This window comes from Embiotoca jacksoni, unplaced genomic scaffold, assembly GCF_022577435.1.
Source record: "Embiotoca jacksoni isolate LCO1_2020_lvr unplaced genomic scaffold, fEmbJac1.0.p SCAF_9, whole genome shotgun sequence".
Classification (NCBI taxonomy): domain Eukaryota; kingdom Metazoa; phylum Chordata; class Actinopteri; family Embiotocidae; genus Embiotoca; species Embiotoca jacksoni.
Window position 1 is genome coordinate 6,186,041 of NW_027185447.1, and position 21,948 is coordinate 6,207,988.

The 21,948-nt window shown below is 40.7% G+C and overlaps 1 protein-coding gene, 1 long non-coding RNA gene and 2 pseudogenes across 2 annotated transcripts; 3 read left to right on the forward strand and 1 right to left on the reverse strand.

Annotated features, from left to right (window-relative positions):
- Window positions 1–824: 824 nt before the first annotated feature.
- Window positions 825–3,360, reverse strand: LOC138192821 (kelch-like protein 10; annotated as a pseudogene).
- Window positions 3,361–3,936: 576 nt separating this feature from the next.
- On the forward strand, window positions 3,937–5,233 carry LOC138193508 (uncharacterized). Its single transcript, XR_011177870.1, has 3 exons — window positions 3,937–3,964; window positions 4,659–5,105; window positions 5,213–5,233. It is a non-coding gene; the product is annotated as an uncharacterized lncRNA (long non-coding RNA).
- A 433-nt stretch (window positions 5,234–5,666) lies between these two features.
- On the forward strand, window positions 5,667–9,988 carry LOC138192824 (puratrophin-1-like). The gene is made up of 6 exons (XM_069140504.1): window positions 5,667–5,825; window positions 6,455–6,781; window positions 7,242–7,422; window positions 7,525–7,641; window positions 9,092–9,375; window positions 9,721–9,988. The coding sequence occupies exons 1-4, from the start codon at window positions 5,667–5,669 to the stop codon at window positions 7,623–7,625; spliced, it is 768 nt and encodes a 255-aa protein (XP_068996605.1). The 3' UTR covers window positions 7,626–7,641; window positions 9,092–9,375; window positions 9,721–9,988.
- Window positions 9,989–12,378: 2,390 nt separating this feature from the next.
- On the forward strand, window positions 12,379–21,681 carry LOC138192828 (protein-glutamine gamma-glutamyltransferase 2-like; annotated as a pseudogene).
- The last annotated feature ends 267 nt before the right edge of the window (window positions 21,682–21,948 follow it).

The window sequence follows — 21,948 nt, forward strand, 5'->3', positions numbered from 1 at the left end:
AATGGAAATCTTTGCTTTTACCTTTCAATAACCCTCCAGTTTCTCTTTTAGACCCATTACTTGGTCAGTTACTGGATCTTCATTCAGTTGAAATGTTCCAGTGCATAGGCACTAACCTTGAGCTCAAATTGAAAATAACGATAGCATCACAATAGTCAGGAAAAGAGAGAGAGAGAGACAGTGAAGCTTTACTTCAGTCCTCCAAGTCTCTTTTCTCTGAAGAGTTGTCTGACATCAGGAGTTCATGAGGGCGTTGCTTTACTGGCTGACAGTATCTGCAGTTGAAGTCAGTGGGTTTCCTCTTCCACTTCATCGTTGTAGTTAAGTCAAAGTTCTTTGTTTATCACTATGTTTATTATTCATTAGTATGTTTAGGTTCACTTGTATTTGGTAGATAGTGTGCAGACAACAGACAGGAAAAGAGGGGGGAGAGATGGGATGTGGTGACGTGACATGAAGGTTCCTGTTGAGACTCGATTTTTGTGGTCAACATCTTTGATCCCGAGGCCACACGATGCCCAGTTTCATAATCTATTGCTTACATAATTCTTTGTTTACTGCTGACCTTATTATTGAGTTTAGTGGATTAGACGACTTCATGTCTTTATGCTTGTGTTGCATAAAACACACTTAAAACACACCGTCATGGAGATTTGTGATTTTGTCAAGTATTATAAAATGTCACTTTTTCTGCTGGTCTGTACGTCATCTCTTGTTGTGACTTTATGATTCTTCAGGTTCTTCAAGTAACAATAGCACAATTTTACAATGATTCAAAAAAGGCATTTATTTACAGAAACGTGTAATAGCCAACTATATCTTCATCACTCCACTTCATCTTCCTCCTCACCGGAGAATTGCTGGGAGTAACGAGGGGCAGCGTAGTCAGCCATGTTGTTTAGTCCGTAAACTGCAGCAGCTCAGCGCACTGCGAGAGATCTCCATGTTACGGGGACCAGACCACTCGGAGGTTTCGGCGTCGTAGCACTCGACTTCAAGGGTGGTGGTGATGCCGTTGAAGCCCCCGGCAACAAACAGGCAGTCATCGATTAGTGCGATGCTGAAGTTGCTGTGGTGGTGCAGCATGGAGGGCACAGCGTTCCAGGTGTTGGTTTGAGGGTTGTAGGCCTCAGCAGTGTGCAGACGGGCGGTTCCATCGAAGCCACCGACCTACATAAGAAAAAGTTCATCATGGAGATGATGCTGCTCTTTTAGATTTTTCTGTTGTTGTTTTTTAGTGTCTTAAGTTAAAAAGTAAAAGAAAACTGTTGACTAATGACATTTCCTGCAAATATTAGAAATGAGTATGCCCATTACAATTTCCCCAAAGCACAAGTGGACAAATACAGATTTCTTGATTGATCTGATCAACACTTCAAAGATGTTCAGTTTACTGTAATAAAAAAAACAAAGAAAAGAAGCCAAACTTCCCATCCGAGCAGCTGGAAATTAATAATTTTAGTAATGTTTGCTTAAAAGATTACTCGATTATTAAAGTCGTTGTTCATCAATTTTTGATCCGTCAAGTAAAATATGAATGTTATTTACTAACTAGTATGTTACTGACTTCAATGGAAAAGCTTTGAAACCTCTGTTCAGACTTCCTTTTCATGCCTCTGTGTCTCACAGTGTTTCTGTGTTAGTTCAGTTTCAGCAGAGCTTCATGTGCTTACTGCAAAGACTCGGTCTGCGTAGGCGATGACTCCAATTCCACTGCGCCTGCTGTCCATGTCGGCGATCAGTGTCCACTGGTTGGTCTCTGGGTTGTAACATTCAGCCGTTGACAGACATTCACTTCCATTGAAGCCACCACAAATGTACACCTGGAGGGAATGAAGGAGAGAGGATGTAAGTCATTTTGTGCTACTTTCATCAAAGACACATATTTAACGCTTAATATCTGATAATCACATATATTTGTATTTTCTAGAAGTCACACGTTTTGGTGAAAAAACGAGCACATTAAAAAGGCAATGCTGCACAATGTGTTGCTGAATACTGAATGCATGACGGTGCTTTGCATTTCTGTTTCCGCTTCTTCATTTAATATATTAAATCAGTCTAGATGGACATGGATGTTCACTACAACTTGACTGGTTGCAGGCGTTAATTCTAGGTCGGGCTTAAGAAAACTAGTTTTTTGCTTTCGAAGCCGAAATGTTTCACGGTGATGATAGTCTGGTTAGGTTTATTCGGTTAATATTTTTCTTTGGGGAAAGCCCCACACACCTTGCCATGGAGGGTTGTGCAGCTGGCATCACTCCTCTGGTCTTGCATGGACGCAATTAAAGTCCACTGGTCGGTCGTAGGCTGATAGCGCTCGGCCGTTGCAAGTCGATTATGTCCATCATAGCCTCCTATGGCATAAATGTGCCCATCCATCACAGTTACACTGACATAGCAGCGTCTTGAATGCATTGATGCCACCTCCTGCCAGGTGTGTGCGTCCAGGTTAAACCTGTGCACAGTGCTGAACTGCACAACACCGTCAAAGCCACCGACACAATAAACTGATCCGTTGAGGAAAGCAACACCTTGATAGGCCCGAGGAGTTTTATCAGTGTTGATGACATTGACCCAGCGGTCAGCACGGACATCATAAGCCTCGATGGTATTGGTGGGGCTGCCCTCACTCCAGCCTCCAACAGCAGACAGGATGGCAGTGGGCAGGCGTGGGCGGGTCAAAAAGTTGCAGATTATGGACTCGGAAAACCAATTTTTTTCTCAGGTCATTCATGGCCTCCAAGGTCTTGACGAGAATCATTTGACACTCTGCACACGCCTTCACCACTTCGTTGTGGGTCACGTTGTCTATTACGTATTCTGGGACCATCAAAGCCAGCCTGACCTGCACAGAGACACGAGGACATTTTCTAAAATGTAGCTTGAGCAAAACTCAGACTCGACTGGTGTTACCAGCAGGTTTCAGCTCATTACAAATATCATATTGGCATTAGTAGTAGACAGTCCCTCCAGGATTCAGCAGAATTCTAAAATGCTTGATTTTACAGCGTATTTTCTCATAAATTGCAATGTAATTTGTAGGTCTTTTTTGCAGTAAAAATGTGGGACTTCAAAACTTTGCCATTTGAGAAGAAAAAAAAAAGCTTTTTTTAATAGCTACAAAAAGAATAATATGTGATCACTTCCTTTGATAATAATATTTTTTGAACTGAGAAAACCATGTGACTCAAAGTTACCAAAAGTTCAGAAAAGCAAACAATCTGTGACTAATATAGGAAATAAAGGCTCTATCTGACTACTCTATTCACAAAAACAAAGTGCTGTCTCTTCCAACTTTAAGTGTGTAAAAACTTCAAGTTGTGTAAAACGTAAACTTTTTACACATACAGGATTCATCATTCCAGTGATAAGACTAAGACCGCATTTCCCACAAGTCCCGCCACTTCTAGTTGTTCTGTTTTTTCCACTTGGCTAGCATGGAGTTTGTTTTGCTGGTGAGAGGAGGGGGAGCAGGTAGGAAAGTAGTTACTTTATTAATCCCGAAGGGGAAATTTTTTTTCACTACAGCAGCATTTATAGATACAGGAAAGCAATAAAATAACAGTAAAAAATATGAATTATAAAAATGCACAGTATATACAGTACATTATATATATATATTTATTTATTTATTTTTATTTAAACAAACAAGAAACAGACAACAGTGTTATTGTTGTGTGATGGATTTTGCCAGAGGTGAGTTATTGTACAGTCTTATTGCAGTGGGCAGGAATGATCTCCTGTATCTGTCCTTGTGACAGCGGAGCTGGAGGAATCTATTGGAGAACGTGCTCCGCTGTCCCTGCAGCAGGTGGTGGAGAGGGTGGTCAGGATTACTTGGCTTGCACGGAGTTTGTTTTGCTGGTGAGAGGAGGGGGAGCAGAGCCTCATTGACTGTATTTGAGGAGTTATTTTTGTTTGGAAAAGCTACTTCAAAGGCTGCTCCACAGTCACCTCACAGGTAATACAACTTCTTTTTTGATCTGTTCATCCCACTTAATGAGTATTTAACCTCAGTGGTTAAATTCTCAGTTCTTAGACATTGCTATTAGAAAGTAGCACTCAGACTTTTGAAGATGATCTGATATTTGGTGATTTTGCAATTTTATTTTTGCATTTCTTAATATTAGTTATAGTCCCCTTGATCGTATATTCTTACAGATCGAGCCAGGCCCTGTAACATATTGTAGATACTATTCCCAAAACAGTATTCAGTCATTACTTCAGCTTGAGTTGACAAGAAACAAATCTGACTGGTCGATTTTCACTCTCCTGACAATATTATTTATCTCTTATGAGAAAATAAAAAGTTTTAACCATCGTGTCAGGCAGCTTGTAAAAACCTTTTTTTTACAACCACAAGAGGAAATATAAACTTCATCAGATGGAAATCTTGTCGTATTGAAAATGTCCAGTGTATCATTTTATTTTAGACTGATATATTTGGTTCTTTGGAAACATTTGGCTCTTCACTTGAATTTAAAAAAAAGTTCAATTGGTCTGACCAAAGTTTGTATTGATTGATCCAGCAGTGAGTCAGTAGGGTTGAAGATGTTAAGGACTCTAAAAGCTGGCTTGATCTCCTTCCTTTCCGCTGCAGGAACACACACTGGGTTTTGACTCTGTACTGTTGTTTTTGTTTCATTTTTGAACAGGTCATCAAGGAGAACAGAAAGAGAAACAAGGAGAAGGCAGATGAGCAGAGCGAGGAGTGAGAGAGATGCCGCCGCTCTGTCTCAGTCCCACACTGTCGGCTGTCAGTGGTTTCCATGGGGACGAGGTATTAGAGCGAGGTCAGCGAGCCAGGACTCGTGCACAACTGGAGCGTCAGCGGCCGGATCATCCACCCCACCTGACCAGCGCGTTCGATCCCCGTCATCTTGTTCCCATCACGGTCAGCCGTCATGTCGCGTCCTCCAGGAGGCTCAGAAGTTTCAGATCTCCCGCCACGGGAGCTTCTGCTCAGAGAACTCCTGTATGAGCGACCGAGGGCCTGCAGGGGGTAGTGAGCCTCTATGCTGCAAACACTCCAGCCTGCCCAGAGGGAGATATGAGGGGGCGTTTAGTTTGGCGAGTCCACAGGAGAGTGCCAGCAATGCCCTGTAAGTTTACTGTATGTGGTGATAAAAATAATACTCGATGATATTCCTCTCATTTTCACTAATCCTCTGAGATTTAATGAGATCTCGTGCATTCTTTTGTCTCTAAGCTGACAATGAAGAGCTACAGGTATTGTTTCTTCCCTTTGCCTCTGTTTTTTTTTTTTTTTTTTTTTTTTTTAATTAACGTACAAGCTTACGAGAACAGACCCTCAGGCCTGCCACCAATGTCATCTATATATCTCACCAGGAGGTTGATGGGATCAGTCAAAAGTAGGGATATCTTGGAGACAGCAAACAATATTAGAGAAAGCCTAGAGTAAACTCATGAGGGGCATTTAAATACTGTATGTTGGACAGCAGAAGAGTAATGTCACACTGTAGAATAGAGAGCTTTTTATTTTCCTTACCCCAGGGGCCTGTTCTAATCTGTCCATGCTTGGCTTGTTTCTTACGACAATGCATGCAGAAAGAGTAAAATCAGTGTATCTCTTTCTTATCTGCATAAATTTTAATGAAAATGAATGATAACGATGCATAAGATGAGTAAATATCATCCCCCTGATGGACAGACACGACATCCCCCAGGACCTCAGGGGGAAGCGAGGGGTCATCTTCGGCAACCTGGAGAAGCTTTACGACTTCCACAGCCACTACTTTCTGCCAGAGCTGGAGGCCTGCCAGTGGGAGCCTGCCATGGTGGCCAGCTGCTTTCTCAGACATGTGAGGAATAACTGTATGACTGCAATCAATATACTTGTCCTGCAGTACATCCTTCCAGTCATCAAAGCACCTCCCTGAAAGTAAATTCTACAACGCAAGAAAAGAACAACCATCTCATCTGTGCATATTTTTCTGAGAATCGTGTCTCCTCTTGATCTGCTATTCATTACTTGAATGTATTCTGAACCCGACATGAGTAACGCCTTTTTTTTTTTCAAACTGTTTCACATCCCCACAGTTTACATTTTGTACCTGCCTGCACTGACACTGCTGTACAAGGGAGGTACAATATATGACACCATGGAGTGTACTGAGCGAGATTTTCCAGACAAAGTCTGTGTGGAGAACCTTGTTGACTCATTCATACTTCCATAATAGACACTTGGTAATTTACTCTGTGTTGAGCAGGAACTTCAGAGTTCACACTTTTCTTTCTTCACTTGTCTTTGAGGTTCAATAAGTTTTACCAGGTCCCAATATTTCCCCTTTGAACCATCTTCAATGAATCTGTTTGTTGGACTGGATACGTGTTCCGCTCTAATAGCTGCAGTAGTCATCACAGTCCTCCGACTGGGAGTGCCACACTTTTCCTTTTCATCTTTACAGCCCCACTTTGTTTTCCCTCACAGAGGAAGCAGCAGGAGCTGGGCGACCTGATGGACCTCTCCTCCTACCTGCTGAGGCCTATCCAGAGGATCAGCAAGTACAGCCTCCTACTGCAGGACATGTTGGCTTTGGCCAGCTCATACAGGCCAAAGGATGTGATCCAGGATACGTTGTTCACCTCGAGCGTGTGCGCACAAAGTGTGTGTGGCCCAGCTGCTTATGTGCCTGATCTGTCGAGCAGTGAGCGGGAGAGAGAGAGGGTTGAGATCCAGGCTGCTGCAGACTTGACTCGATTTCAGATGCGTCACGGCAACGATTTGCTTACCATGGACGCCATCCAGGACTGTGATGTAAGATATTGAAATGACAGATAACACATACCTGAATCACAGTAGGTAAATAACATTAACCGCCTGCGCTATGTCCGTCTTCCCTGTCAGGTGAATTTAAAAGAGCAGGGCCAGCTGGTCCGCCAGGACGAATTCAGTTTTTTTTAAGAAGAAGAAACGTGTCCGCCGCATCTTCCTCTTTGAGGATCTGATTCTCTTCGGCAAGACCAAGAGAACAGCTGTTGGAAATGATGTTTACGTCTACAAGCAGTCATTCAAGGTCTGCGCTCGTGCTTCTTTACACAAAGGCTGCCGGAGTCTTAATAATCACCCTTATTTAGCTTGAATGTATTTAGTATATTCTGTTTAAAAGGTTGTAGTCACACCTCACAGCGCCAAATATTTTGATCTGCCACCAAACCACATATGACCATATCTATCGGTGTCATTTCTGTGTCTCTCTTTGTGTTTTCTCTCCCAGACCAGCGACATTGGGATGACCCATAACTCTACTGTGAGCGGTCTGTGTTTTGAGATCTGGTTCCGCAGGAGGAAAAGTGAGGACACCTACACCCTCAGGGCCTCCAGCGTGGAGGTGAAGACAGCCTGGATCACTGACCTGGAGAGCATACTGTGGGATCAGGCCGCTCACAGTAGAGGGAGTAACAACAACATACTGTTTTTATTTAGCACTTACATGGAGAACAGTTTACAGATAGCTTTACAGGTTTAAAAACATATTGTGAATATACTTTATGTTGCAGAGCTGCGGATGCAGGAGAGGGTGTTCATGGGAATGGGCCGCAAACCTTTCATGGATATTCAACCAAGTGATGCTGCAATTTGTGACCGAGCCATCAGCTGAGTCCTGCCTGGGAGAAGTAAGCAGCTGAACACACAACACTTTAACTTAAAACTAAATTCAGACCCATGTCATTTATGCAGGGTTTCCACTGTTCATGTAATTTGTGGAATATCAGGGGGTTACATAAAGTCTATTTCAGGCATGGAAAGTCTGCAGATTCGATCATTTTTTGAGCCAAGTCATGGAATATCATGGAATTATGTTTGTTGCAGATTTCAATTTTATTTCTCATTTCCATGAAGTATTTGTCTATATAATATACAGTTGTAATGCAGCTTGTTTCCTCAGTGCTTTTATCCCCTTTCTGCTTATCAACAGTCACTCAAGAAAGGTTTTTTTCTTGTAGCTACTGATGAAGGCAAACATGCCAGGAAAATGTAAATTTCAAGAGCTTTGGCAGAAGACTTCAAAGTTTGGATGTTAAGAGTACACGACAGAAAAGCCAGATGTAAAGTTTGTGAAAATACTGTTGAAAATATTAGAGAGAGCCTTTTGGAGCCACACCTACAGTGCAGGCGGGTACAGTACCAGGAAATTCATTCATTATGTTCCCATTTAAGAAGAAAAATTTTGATCAGTTCATTGTTTAAGAAGTTTTAAAAAAATTAACATTTTATACTGATAATACCTGTGAATGAGTAAGTAAAGGTTGCAAATGGCTGTTGGTAAAACAATGCAGCTGGATTCTTTTTTTTTTGTGATCAAACCAAATGCGTACTGTTTTACCATTCATTATTGTTGATGGAAATTCAACTTTTTAATGAGTAAAAGTCAGGGAATTTGACATTTGACTTTGAGTGGGAAACCTGTTCATAACACATCAAATCCACAGATACTAGTGTGTGTCCCAGTAAACCAGGACCTCACATGAGCATTCAGGGTTTTCTTACAGTATTATTTTCCTTCTTTGTGGCATATATATTTTGTCAGTAAAAAAATAACATTTCATGTTTTTCAAATGAATAGTTTAAGCCATTAGCATGGCTTGATACAGCTTTGTAACAGGCTTAATCAGGGCAGAATAACAACATCAAAGACAAGTTTAACCAAATGATTTAAACCACTTATTTAAAAAAAACATGACTGAGTGTCCTTCAGATTTTCTTTTGACCAACTTTTGAATTTTCTCTGATAAATAATGAGTTTTTACTTTACTAGTTAATTGAATTACTAGTTTGTAAATGACGTTGCAGTGTGGCTCTAGGGATGTTAAAGTAGGACGAGTGGTTGGCTGTACACCATCGTTTGTCTTGGCTGAACATTGGCTTGATTGCCATTGAATTTGCTGCAGCTATTAATGCAACTAGATTTTGTTGTTTTTGTTATCTAAACAAAATCCAGCTAAGAAAGTGGCTAAATTTAACAAAACTAAAATGTGTTTGTGAAATAACTGCAACAGCCCTCAGTGCTCACTGACTCGGCCTATTATTTTCTCACTGATGACATCTATGTATGTGTGTCTTCAGTCCCTGTGGCATGTTGTCCACACAGGGGTTTAGATTATCCCGACCACAGTCCATTGGCTCCGGCAGCACCGCCTCCACCACCATCAGCCATTCGTCTTCCTCATCTGGCCGTGGCTCACTGCCCCCGGCAGGTTACCCCGGGAACCAGTCACAGGGAGTGGACACCCATCCGGGCGTCTGCTCCTCTCCCGAAGCTGGGACGGAAAATGAACTGGACAACCATCATCTTCATCAGCATCATCTTCATGGGAACTGTGAACAGTGGAAAACCCACCATCCTCTGAGTACGTTTATTTTATGTTTTTGTTAACTGTTTTTTACGGATCTGTTTGCTGTTGACTTTAAAGCACTTCAGACACTTAATGAACATTTGAATTCAGTCAGAGAAATCAGATCAAATTGAGTGTTTATATGATGATCAGCCTAAAGGAATAGGGTATATTTTTGTTTTTGTTTGGTGCCATCTGATGACACAGTGTCAAACAAACTAGAAAGCATTTCAACCAACATGTACCATATCAAGGTGATGAACATTTTGTCCTCACGTTTCTTTTCATGTATGCATCATAATGTAAAATGAACTTGTATCAGTTTTGGTGTCAATTACACTTGTTATGTTTCTGCTTTAGTCGACAGCTCTGACTCATCTGGGGACTGCATGAATCTCTTCAGCAGCTCAGAGCGCAGCTGCCTGTCTACCATCAGTGGAGAGGTGGTGGAGGACTCCTCCTTTGTGTCCCAGAGTTCAAAGGCCCATCCACCGATTTGTCGGACCCCCAGCCTGAGGAGAAACGGCTCACTGGCAGTGAACAGAAAGAAGCCAGGTGTCGCCCCCAAACCTCCACATCTGGCTACTGCTCAGACGCAGGTGAAGGTTAAATAAAGCAACCTGCTTAATTACTGTATGAGCTGAAGAAGATGGTCTCTCTCATGTTGTTTAATGATAGTAGAAGGAAAGGTCTGAAGAGGTTTACATGCGTGTTCGTGCCTGTATTGATGTGGCTGTGACTCACGTCCGCACGTCAAAGTGTCCACGGGAAAGACACTGAATCCAATTTTTGTCCTAATGACAGGCGTGCATTCTTCCAGCATTAATATGTGTCTAGTATGTGTCTGTATTAGGTTTCTCGGTTTTATTATTGTTTTGAATATTTTAAGCCAATTCATTCATTAATCAACCGTTTTATTTGTTTTCATTGTGAATTAAAATGTTTGTCTTTTGTTTAATGCTGTTTTTAATTCTGATTTGTGAAGATATAAAGAAAGTGATGATGATAATCATCATTGTTAGCAATGGCCCCTGCAATAAGAATAAATTGGGCTTTGAATATTGTTGCAGAATCTCCTGTCGCCCTGCAGATGGACGGATCGTCTGAGTAAAACAAATATTTGGTGTTGCCTCGTCTGGTCTCTGGGTCTGGTTAGGGGGATTTTGGTGTGTCTGTATCACACCTCGGTCATCCATATGTGGTTATCTTGATCACGTGACTGACCCATGCAAGACAGGAAGATACTGCTACATGGGTGATCATGAATGGGTCAGTCACACACAACATTTGTCCACAATGTGTTTCTTAGTCCTTTTACCCCGAGAAAACATTTTCATATCTCCCAAAAGAAATTCTTTTGAACTCGGCATCAGCTGTTATAGGCCTTAAAAACATCTTTTATTTGAATGTCCTGACAATATGCAGCTCAGAAAAGGAATGAGTGTTACTTAATGTGCTGCAACACATTCAAAAAAATTCCCCAAAACAGTCCTAAAAAATAACCAGTTTTTTCTAAGGCATGTGTTTTTATATGATTGATAAACTGTCACTCAATACACGTTACATGTTTATAAACTATACTGTTATTTAACTGTTAAAAACAGGCTCTTCATTTACATTCAGTCATGAGTCTGTGTGTTTCTACATCAACACAGAGTGACGTATGTGGTCAAGGGATACATTTAAAATACATTTTGTGTGATCTTCTGTCCTATACATTTTGTACAATTATTGATATGCAGGGATCAAAGAAGAGAAGATTTTATTTATTACCGTCATAAAAATCAGAAGCCAACACACAGGACCAGCATCTGTATCTGGGATAGACCACTTCAGTCCAGAGGGTTTCATGCTCCTTTGAGCCGTTTGGCCACGCCCACTCGCCAAACACATCAGATGTGTCGTCTCACCACGCCGGATGTATGTCACACGTTTCGTGAGGTTTCAAGCAGCCTTTGACCTTAAACATCAACTTCCTGTGTTACGGCGAGACCTCCAACTTTGCCGCAGCGTCACGGCGACGCCCATTGACAAAGTCGAAGGAATGTCTCAACATATCATCAACTACATGTTCAGGTTATTGTGACCCGACTTTACGTTCATGTGATCAACCAGCTCGACGGAGAACGTGAAAGTATGAAAAGTGTCATTTCCAGTGTCCACCAGGGGGCGCTATGACTCTGAGCGAATATTACCACACAGAGTCTTTGGGGCTCGACCATTATCATACCTGTGATGTTTGGAGAAGGTAGGTCCATGTACACGATCTAAAGAAACTTAGAGTTTCATGGCGAGGCCCTCAACATGGCCGCACATATCGACGAAAACGAATTCTTTTGATAAGATTTAATCCCAAACATGTTAACTGTTCATAGAAATATATTCAAGTCGGTGTGACCAAACCCCGAGGACAAGTTCGTTAAAGAACAACGTCGAACAATCGCTCAAAATGGCGACTAAATTTAAAATGGTGGACTTCCTGTCGAGTTGACGTAATGGTGCAATATAACTTTTTTGTGCGTCGAGGTGTGATACACATGTCCACCGGATTTCATGAATTTAGGTAAATGTGGCCGCCGGGGCATCTCTAGGTGGCGCTCTCGAGCCATTTGGCCACGCCCACTCGCGACTCCACCAGAGGACGACATTTTCCCCGGGAGACATGTGTGTATGCACTTTGATGAGGTTTTGAATATGATAAAGCCTCCAAAAAGGCAAATCACTTGGAGGAGAATAATAATAAGGAACCAGAAAAATAAAAATAATTCCTTGAATAACATGAGAGCTTTCACACCATCGGTGCTCGGGCCCTAACGAGTGTTGTAAGTGTGTCTCCCCTGCCTGTCTTATAATAGAATTAGTGATGTGAGGACCAGACACATGGGGGTGTCCTGATCAGGTTTCACATGCTACAAATATCTCTCAAGGGCTGTTACACTGCAGGGACATTAACCAATAAAGCTGCAGCTAAAGTCGCTCTCCACACAGAAGTCGAGGGACACGAAGTTCACTGCAGATATGAGTGAAGGTAAGGAAAACTGTTTGTTTCAAATTGTAGTACAGGTGTTAACTTGTTTATGAAGTGTAATCTTTATAAGTGAACATACAGTTTCTCTTGGTGTTTCTTCAAAGTCTACTTTGAGTGTCAGATTGAGAGCCATGAGTGAAATGTGATGAGCACCATTCTGGTGGATGACATGAGATATCTCAGATCTGGGACATTGATCTGCAGCTCAAAGTTTCCTCACAGATGATAAATCACAAGAAATCATCAGCAGGACATTCTCCGCTGCAGATTCAGTGTTACTCAACTTTTAATAGAGTCATCGGGTTATGAAGTTAGTCCACATTGGTGCAAATGTTTTTTCTACTAATGTGACAAGTTGTTTTTTTGTCTTTGTATCTATGCACAGTGTTGGGCATTGAGCGCTGTGATCTGGACATTAGCAGCAACCACAGCAGCCATCACACACAGCTGTATGGAGGGAAGCGTCTGGTTATCAGAAGGGGACAGCCCTTCAATATCATTATACACCTGACACCAGGCAGCAACACAGACTTCAAACCGGGCCAATCCAGCTTCACTCTCATCGTTGAAACTGGTACACATCAGTGTTTTTTTATTTTGTATATGTGTGAGACAAATAATTATTGAGACACTGTGTTTATGCATTAGCAGTTGTTGTTTTCTCAAGAATATGGAGTTTCTCTGTAATTCAGGCGGGCGTGGAGTCTGTCTTTAGCTCCTTTCACGTCTAATCATTCAAAGGCTCCAGTCCGTCCCAATTAGTGGGCTTTATAACCGTGCCAGCCTTCATTCATCCTACCTGCTCCGTGAACTCCACATCGCTCTGCAACCAGCCGCCACGGATCCGATGCCAATCTGCCCCGCCTCCCTGACCTCCTCCCATATTAATACATTCTTCTCTGTCCATATTGCGTTTCTTCATTCAAACGTTGTGAATCTCAGGCTCTGCCGGGTTGGGTTGTGGTCTCAGGAATAGTCTGTGACATATTTGCTCAGATTATTTTAGAGCATCACTTGTAGATAAAAAAAAAAAAGGCCTATTTCTTTCTTTAATACAAGGTTAAACCTGGCTGAAATATTTGAGTCTCTCATCTGGATTTAGAATCACAGTTTATGTCCATTTCTGTGTCTCCAGGTCCATTACCCAGCGAAGAATCAGACACCAAGGTTTCATTCTGTCTACATGACTCTACTTCAGAGACTGAGTGGAGTGCATCTGCTGCTAATGATCCATCTGAAAACACACTAACTGTGTCCCTCAATTCCTCTCCTGACGCCCCCATCGGGCTCTATTCCCTGAGTGTGGACCAGGAGGACCAGAAAACCAGTTTAGGACAGTTCATCCTGCTTTTCAATGCTTGGTGCCCCAGTGAGTACAGACTATTGTCTTGAAAGTGACCTCAATGAGTTATACATGTTTTAGGTTAAACTGCTCTGTCAGTCAAACCTGAAAATTATATTTCCTTTCTTGTCTTTATGTAATTTACCACTAAACCAAACTTATAAACACCTATCTACCACAGCCGTCTCTTCCAAATGATGCAAACGTGAGACATTTACTGTATGTGCTATTGCTGTAGGATGGTCTGAATGTTTTTTCTGACTAACAGGAGATGCTGTTTACATGAACGATGAGACGAGGAGGCAGGAGTATGTTTTGGCACAGTATGGGCTCCTCTACAAAGGAACATATACGAGAATCAGTGGGTCACCCTGGAACTTTGGACAGGTAGGCAGTAGGTCATACGCTGTCAGTGTCAAACATTACAATGAGTTTAGTAAGTTTAAGTAAAACATAAAAATGTCGACAAATCCTTCAATAAGAAAGACTGTTTCTTTATAAACAGTTATCAAACATAAGATTTTATTAATAACATTGGTATAATAAAGTAGTTTTCTCTTCTGTTTGTGTGCAGTTTGAAGAAGGAATTTTGGATATCTGTCTGAAGATTCTGGATAACAACCCAAAATATTTCTCTGATGCCGATAAGGACTGCTCTGCCCGGGGAAATCCTGTCTATGTGACCAGAGTGCTGAGTGCCATGGTAGGTCTGCTTTTGTTCACTATAGGAAGGAGGGAGAGCCCGAGGATGCTTTTAGTTTAAGATTACCGTGGTGCATCAGAAAACTCTGTCTGCTCTTTAGTATTCACTGTGTTTTATCGTTGTGCGGGCCAACCTTTGTCCTTCTTTTCAAACTCTCGCTTCTCCCCCAGAAACCTTTGTGATACAAAGCAGCATAAAAGAAAGCCAGCCTGCATGCTCACTCCAAACAAGCGGCAGAGAGCATTGTAATAACTAACAAATAAATGATGGTCTGTCGGCATGTTATTTCTGCTGCTGCATGGCAAAATAGTGAAGAGAAATCCAGAGCTATTTTTACTGGGTGTCTTCAGTTGCTGTCATTGTACAAGAAATCAGGGATATTTCCAGACAATTTGATAACCATGAAAAGATCATGCACTATATTTGGGTTATATGGTATAGAGTGTTGAGAGTGCACTTTTAAAGCCAGCATTACAAACGTGTCATAATGGTTTATATTTACCTTTTCAACCCGATATGCTTTAATTAGTTAGCGCTGATCTGTATCTTTTAACTTGACAAAACTTTCGTTGTTCACATTTTTTTTTTAAATCCAACACTGTCCTCCTTTTTAATGTCCTGCCCCTTTGAAAAAACAATCAGGGTAAAAAAATAAAATAAAAAATCTCAGCATTTAAGGGAGTGTTACCTTGAACATCTTGTGAAGAAAAGCAAATAAACAAGCACATTTTGTACATACTAATTTAAAATGAATAAATTAAATAGTAAATGTCCCTCACTGATGGAATGTGAAATTATTATGAAAATATTTAGTTCAATTTAATTTTAATTAAAACTTTGATGCCCTCTCATTTCTCTGCAATGTTCACTTATGCTCCTCTTCTTCTCAGTGCTTTCTCTCTGCTCTCTGCCTCCGGCCACAGATCAACAGTAATGATGACAGGGGCGTGGTGGTGGGGAAGTGGAAAAACATTTTTGATGGGATTCATCCATCAATGTGGCTCGGCAGCGCGGAAATTCTCCATCAGTGGGAACAAAGTGGTCCCGTCCGCTATGGCCAGTGTTGGGTCTTTGCTGCTGTTGCATGCACAGGTTGGAGCACAGTGGACAGTTTATATGGTCATTTCATTTGTTTTTTTAATCATTCATTTATGTATCAATTCACGCACTTGTTCAATTTTCCTACGTGGTTTAAGCTTTTGAGATTTGGTTATTTTGTTTTAGAAATATAATATTCACATGTTTTAATGTGATCTTAACAATTTGAACAGAAAAAAACAAAAAGAGAATTTGTTTGTTAAATTCTATTTAATAAAAATAAAATTAGCCAACAGGCTATCACCTATCTTGAGGCATTATAGAAACAATTTCTTTAACTACAGCACCATACAACACTGTATAATTGACCTTCACCATTATAACTTACTGCTTCATGCCAGTTACATCCTCAAGCTGCCCTCGACTGCCAACAATCACAGCTTTTTAATCAAAACCCTAAATTTAGAATCTAATCTCATGGCTTTGTTCCTGTCTGCCCTTCATTGTTTATCTCTGATGACCGACACGGTCTCAAACGTTTGCTTTATAAAGCTGGTGTGATGTAGTGTGACTGTGCGTCCTCCTTCAGTGTCCCGTGCTCTGGGCATCCCGTGTCGAGTGGTTACTAACTTTGAATCTGCTCACGACTCCAATGCCAACCTGGTGATAGAAAGACTGTATGATGAAAATGGTAAAAGAATTTATCATAAAGACTCAATATGGTGAGTTGATAGTCTCTTTCATTACATCCTTTTTTAAATTATCACGTGATCTTTCATTAATCCCATGTCAGAGAATACAACGTTGATTATTTTACAGTTTTAAGCAAAAGGGTCATGTTATAGTTTCTATATTAACATTTTTTTTCCAGGAACTACCATGTTTGGTTGGATAGCTGGATGACTCGTCCAGACTTGGGGCAGCGGTTTAATGGGTGGCAAACCAGTGACCCAACCCCACAGGAGAAAAGTGAAGGTGAAGACAAAGACCTGATCAGAATAAAAAAGCACACATCAAAACTGCCTTAAAGAGCTGTTATAAGGGTTTGCGTGTGAGGGCACCAAATTTGACCATGGTGGTCAGTTTCGACTTGTGACAGTCACAGCTTTGAGGTCTCATTCAGGCCGACTTCAAACTTGTGACAGCATATTGTGCTCGACATGTTCACATGGAGATTGTTCTCTTCTTTAAAGCTTTTCAGTTTTATTTGAACAAATTGCACCTATTGCTGATAGTTAGTGCTTTAGGTTTATAGTCACGCTGCTATTAGTCAGGTTATTACTATTTTTAACATTGATTGACATTTCAATGTAGTTTTTGTTATTTTGTTTTCTTGCTGTGTTTTGTTTTGTGCCTGTAAAGTCTTTTGGGAACATGTCACGTGGTGATTTTGCGCTAATAATACAGCAGAAATGAACCTGATTGAAAGTTTATAATTTGGATCATGTGACCTTTTACCTATATGTGGATTTTTTTTTTTGGCTACTTCCCATTTTGTATTAATATACACTCAGCAAAAACAACCTTCTAAAAAGGGCTATTTTGTGGATGTATGATGCTGTCAGATGTTTTCTGCTGTGGACCAGCTTCCGTGAAGGCGATCAAGGAAGGCGAGCTGACCAGGAAATATGATGCCCCATTTATTTTTGCTGAGGTGAGTCTTTGCTTTAATCTGTTATTGAAATGTATTGTCAAAAAGCACAACTGTGAACACAGTCCTCGTTAGAGGTATGTATATAAAAATATATTTTTCTGCTGTTGTTGTATTAACCGCTTGTTCAGACTTAAGCGCCTGTTTTCCAACTGTACAGTGCCTGGTGGCTGTCTTTATATTCAGTATTATTTGATGAAATTTTGTGTCTGGGTTCAGGTTAATGCAGATGTTGTGGACAAGGTGCGCCAGTCAAACGGAGAGTTTGTCAGGTCCCGTGGATCGACCAGGCATGCTGGACGTTTTATCAGCACCAAGGCTGTGGGCTCAAATCTGAGACACGACATCACACACCAGTACAAGTATGCAGAAGGTACTGCAGAGTCACAGGTGCACAGACATACTCGACTCCAAACCACAGACTTATTCAAACATGTCTAAAAATATACGAGCTGGATCTTCATTTTGATTATAACGCTGTTTATTTAAAATAATTTGCGATTTTGAGTCAGTGTATTGGTATTTCTCTGGCCTTTCACCTACAGCACAGGGGATGTGCATATAACTATGCCACTTCTGTTGTAAACACCCATGTTACATCTCACATTGCATGAATACAGACACATGACCGAGTTCCTCAGTTTAAAGATTTAGGGCTCTGTTTTCCTGAAACTATGTGCAGATGAAAAAAAAAAACTGTTTTGCTCTGTCAAATCTTGTTTAAAATATTTCTTGTTTTTAATCCTGATGGTTTCCAGGCTCCGAGGACGAGAGGCGTGTCTATGAGAAGGCCCAGCACCACAACAAGCTACAGAAGAGCGGAAAAGAGCCAGGACTCCATCTCGAGGTTTTTACTGTTCATACATATTCAGTTGTACCAGGGGGAGAGCAAATACTGTAAATATATATGTATCTAGTATATCTATAAACAAAAATCCAGTGGTGTTTAAAGTACCTGAAAGCCATGCTTGAGTAAAAGTACAGATATCTTACCAGAAAATAACTTTGGTAAAAGATAATGTCACCTGTTAGAAAATGACTTGAGTTAAAGTCTTCAAGTATCCGATGTTTACTTAATTTAAGTATTAAAAGGAAATTTGTGTTATTAAATGTACTTAAGTTTTAGAAGTAAAAGTAAATGCTGTAATAAAAAATTAAACAAAACAAGCGTTAAAGCGACACTGTATCCGGGGCCACTGTGGCTACAAGTGAAAATCAAGATTAATCTTGTTCAGATATTATGATGTTGTTGTGACTTGCTTGCATCAGACATGCCTTGGCTTGAGTGGAAATACAATGTAGAAACTTAAGCAGGTCTTTGAGAGCACTTGATGATGGAGCTCTCAAGCTCCAACCACTGATTCACCAGAGCTGCTTGTGGGCAGTCTGTATTATCGAGCTATCAAATTCCCTCCAATTTTATTTTGTAGTAATGAAGTAGCTCAAATGTATTGGAGTAAAAATATATATTTTGTTTAGTAAAAGTGAAAGTTGACAGAAATATAAAAATTCCATTCAAGTTCAGATACTCCAAAAAAACATACTTAGGTACTGTAACCAAGTATTATTACTTTGTGACATTACACCACTGCAAAAATCACAGAAAAGGACTCAAATCGATATTTGAGCTTCAGAGAGATTACATCACCTGTGTCTAAACTACAGAACGAAAGAAGAAGGAAATGAAACAAAACAGTAATGGTGTCAAAGTCATGCAGCAGACTGTGGCCAAGTCAGAGTAAGTTAAACGGTCACAAGTTGAACATAACCAAGATGGATATGACAGGCGTGCAGTTCACAAATGGTTTTCAAACTGGCGTGAATTCAAATATGAACCACATTCATGTTTGTATTGATTTGTTTATGCCAGAGATAAAACTATACAAAGTGAATTAGCTTTGAAATTCTTTGGACCTTACATATATTAATATAGAGGTGATATACTGATCCAAACAGAATCATGTTGTTTCAGATTGTGTTTAGACGAGATGAATGAAATGTAAAATCCATTTGAATGAATTTTATTATTAGATGGACCATGAATGTCCGAAACAAAAATCACCTCATGATTCTCATTTAAGATCAAGCTCTCCAACAACATGATCGTGGGCTCAAACTTCGAGGTGTTCGCTATCCTCACCAACAACTGCATGGATTCAAGGGCCTGCAAGTTTCTCTTCTTTGCCATAGCGGTCGGCTACAACGGCACACGAGGAGCCCGCTGCGGACGTGCTTCAATTGAAGTGGGGTTGCTGCCTGGAGAAGGTTAGCTCTGATGTCAGTGTGAGCTGTGAATTTAATGAACTCACCAAAAAACATTAACCAATTGTTAGGAAATGTCCCAAAATTTGAGGTACCTCTTTGAAACAAGGTCTTTATCTGTCAAAACAATTTCTCAATTGGACATTGTCTTCATGATATCTTAAAGCGTAAAATTTGTGTTTTCAGAAAGGCGCCTGTCGCTCAAACTGGAGTATGATAGTTATGGAGCAGCGATCACCTCCGACAGGCTGATCCGTCTCTCAGCCACCGCCTACGACAAGCGGTTCAAGGTTTACTACAAGTCTGAGAAGACCATCGTGCTTGATGAGCCAGAACTAGATATCAAGGTAAGGATGGAGGGACAGTGAAAGAAACCAGAAAACATGTCACATTTCAGGAGAATATATCTGAGTGAGTAAATGATGTTTTGACATTCCTGGACGAAACTGAACTTGAGTAGCAAGAAATCAGTGCACATAAATTTAAGCATGAAGTACATTAATAAACTGTTTTTCACAAGGCAGCCATGTCCAGGGGCATTATGTTTTTGCAACGTCTTATTCCATGCGAACGTACGTCAACTTAGGTCAACTTCTCTGTGACATGACAATGTTCTGGAGAAAATCTTTTCTGTCCATTATTTAACATCGTAACTCGTGAACAGAAGAGCAGATTTTGACTATATTTCATCTTTGGTCAGATACTGAATTGTTGACACTAATCTTGGGTGTTCACCCTCTCGAGCCTCCTTCTTGAATATCTATACTGAACCTTGAACCTTGACTCGGGTATCCACGTGTACAGAAAAGTAAAGTATTTGAAAAGTTTCCACTGTTTTCTTTTTTTATTTGGTGAGTTGTAATTAAATTGTAGAGGTTTATCATGATGCTTTTAAACATTTGCATTTCTATATTAACTTTTACTTTATGAAACCTGTTTTCCTAAACCTTTCTCTGCAGCTGGAGGGAGAGGCCACAGTGAACCAGTCTGTGACGGTACAGCTGACCCTGTTGAACCCTTTACCAGAACCGCTGCAGGACTGCAGCTTCACCATAGAGGGGAATAACCTCACTGACGGCAAACCCATAACAGCAAAGTATGTGTTATGCAGCAGTAACTGTTACGTAGATTTCTATACTTTCCTACTGTTTTCTACTGAGCCATTTTACTCTTGTCACCCATTCCAGTTTATCTTCTGTTTAATGGACAAGAAGATATCTGTACTGTAATCAAATTTGATGTAGCTTTTGAGTCAAGGTCAAACAAACCTCACCCAAAACCCCTCTAAACGTTTCCCTGCAGCTGTCACACTGGGATGCCTAGTTCTGTTACAAATGAAATGTTAGTTTCAGCTCTCAATATAAGCTGCTGTTCTGTTACCCAGTTACAGTGAGAATATCTTAAAAACAAATATCAGCTTTCTGCCTGTGCTGTGTACTTACGAACAGAGATAAAACAGTTTGGCTGATGTTGCTCTTTGTATGATTCCTGCAGGATTGGAGCCGTGGGCGCCGCACAAGAAGCCAAGGCCCGTATTGAGTTCATTCCCAGCAGTTCTGGCTCCAACGTGCTCCTGGTGAACTTTGATAGCGACAAACTGAAGAACATCAAGGGCTTCATTAGTGTTGTTGTGATAGGAGAATGAGCCAGGACAGAGTCTCATTGCACCAACAGATTTCAGTTTAATTGAATTACAGTGGCATTCAGAGCTGCTGCTAACATAGAGGCCTGAGGCTTTATGTTTTTTTAATCCACTTATTATTTGTATCCTCTTATTATACTCGTATATGTGCACCTGTGCTAGATGGGAAAACTTGAGGAAAAATACCATGGAAATTTTTGACATATTTGGAGAAGCACATATTGGATCCTCTTTTAAACAATGCCTTACTTCAGTAGAAACAAATCTTTGTAGGCATTTTGTATAATTTCTTCACCCGTCTCTGACATCAGTTTGATGATATTAATGACCACATTTAATCCACAATTCCTTCAGATGCAAGATGTTTGATGATTTTCTTGCATGTACTGACCGATTGCAATAACCTGCACACAAGATTTCAATTGAAATCTTTGCTTTTACCTTTCAATAACCCTCCAGTTTCTCTTTTAGACCCATTACTTGGTCGGTTACTGGATCTTCATTCAGTTGAAATGTTCCAGTGCATAGGCACTAACCTTGAGCTCAAATTGAAAATAACGATAGCATCACAATAGTCAGGAAAAGAGAGAGAGAGAGACAGTGAAGCTTTACTTCAGTCCTCCAAGTCTCTTTTCTCTGAAGAATTGTCTGACATCAGGAGTTCATCAGGGCGTTGCTTTACTGGCTGACAGTATCTGCAGTTGAAGTCAGTGGGTTTCCTCTTCTACTTCATCATTGTAGTTAAGTCAAAGTTCCTTGTTTATCACTTTGTTTATCATTTCTTAGTATTTTTAGGTTCACTTGTATTTGGTAGATAGTGTGCAGACAACAGACAGGAAAAGAGGGGGGAGAGATGGGATGTGGTGACGTGACATGAACGTTCCTGTTGAGACTCGATTTTTGTGGTCAATATCTTTGATCC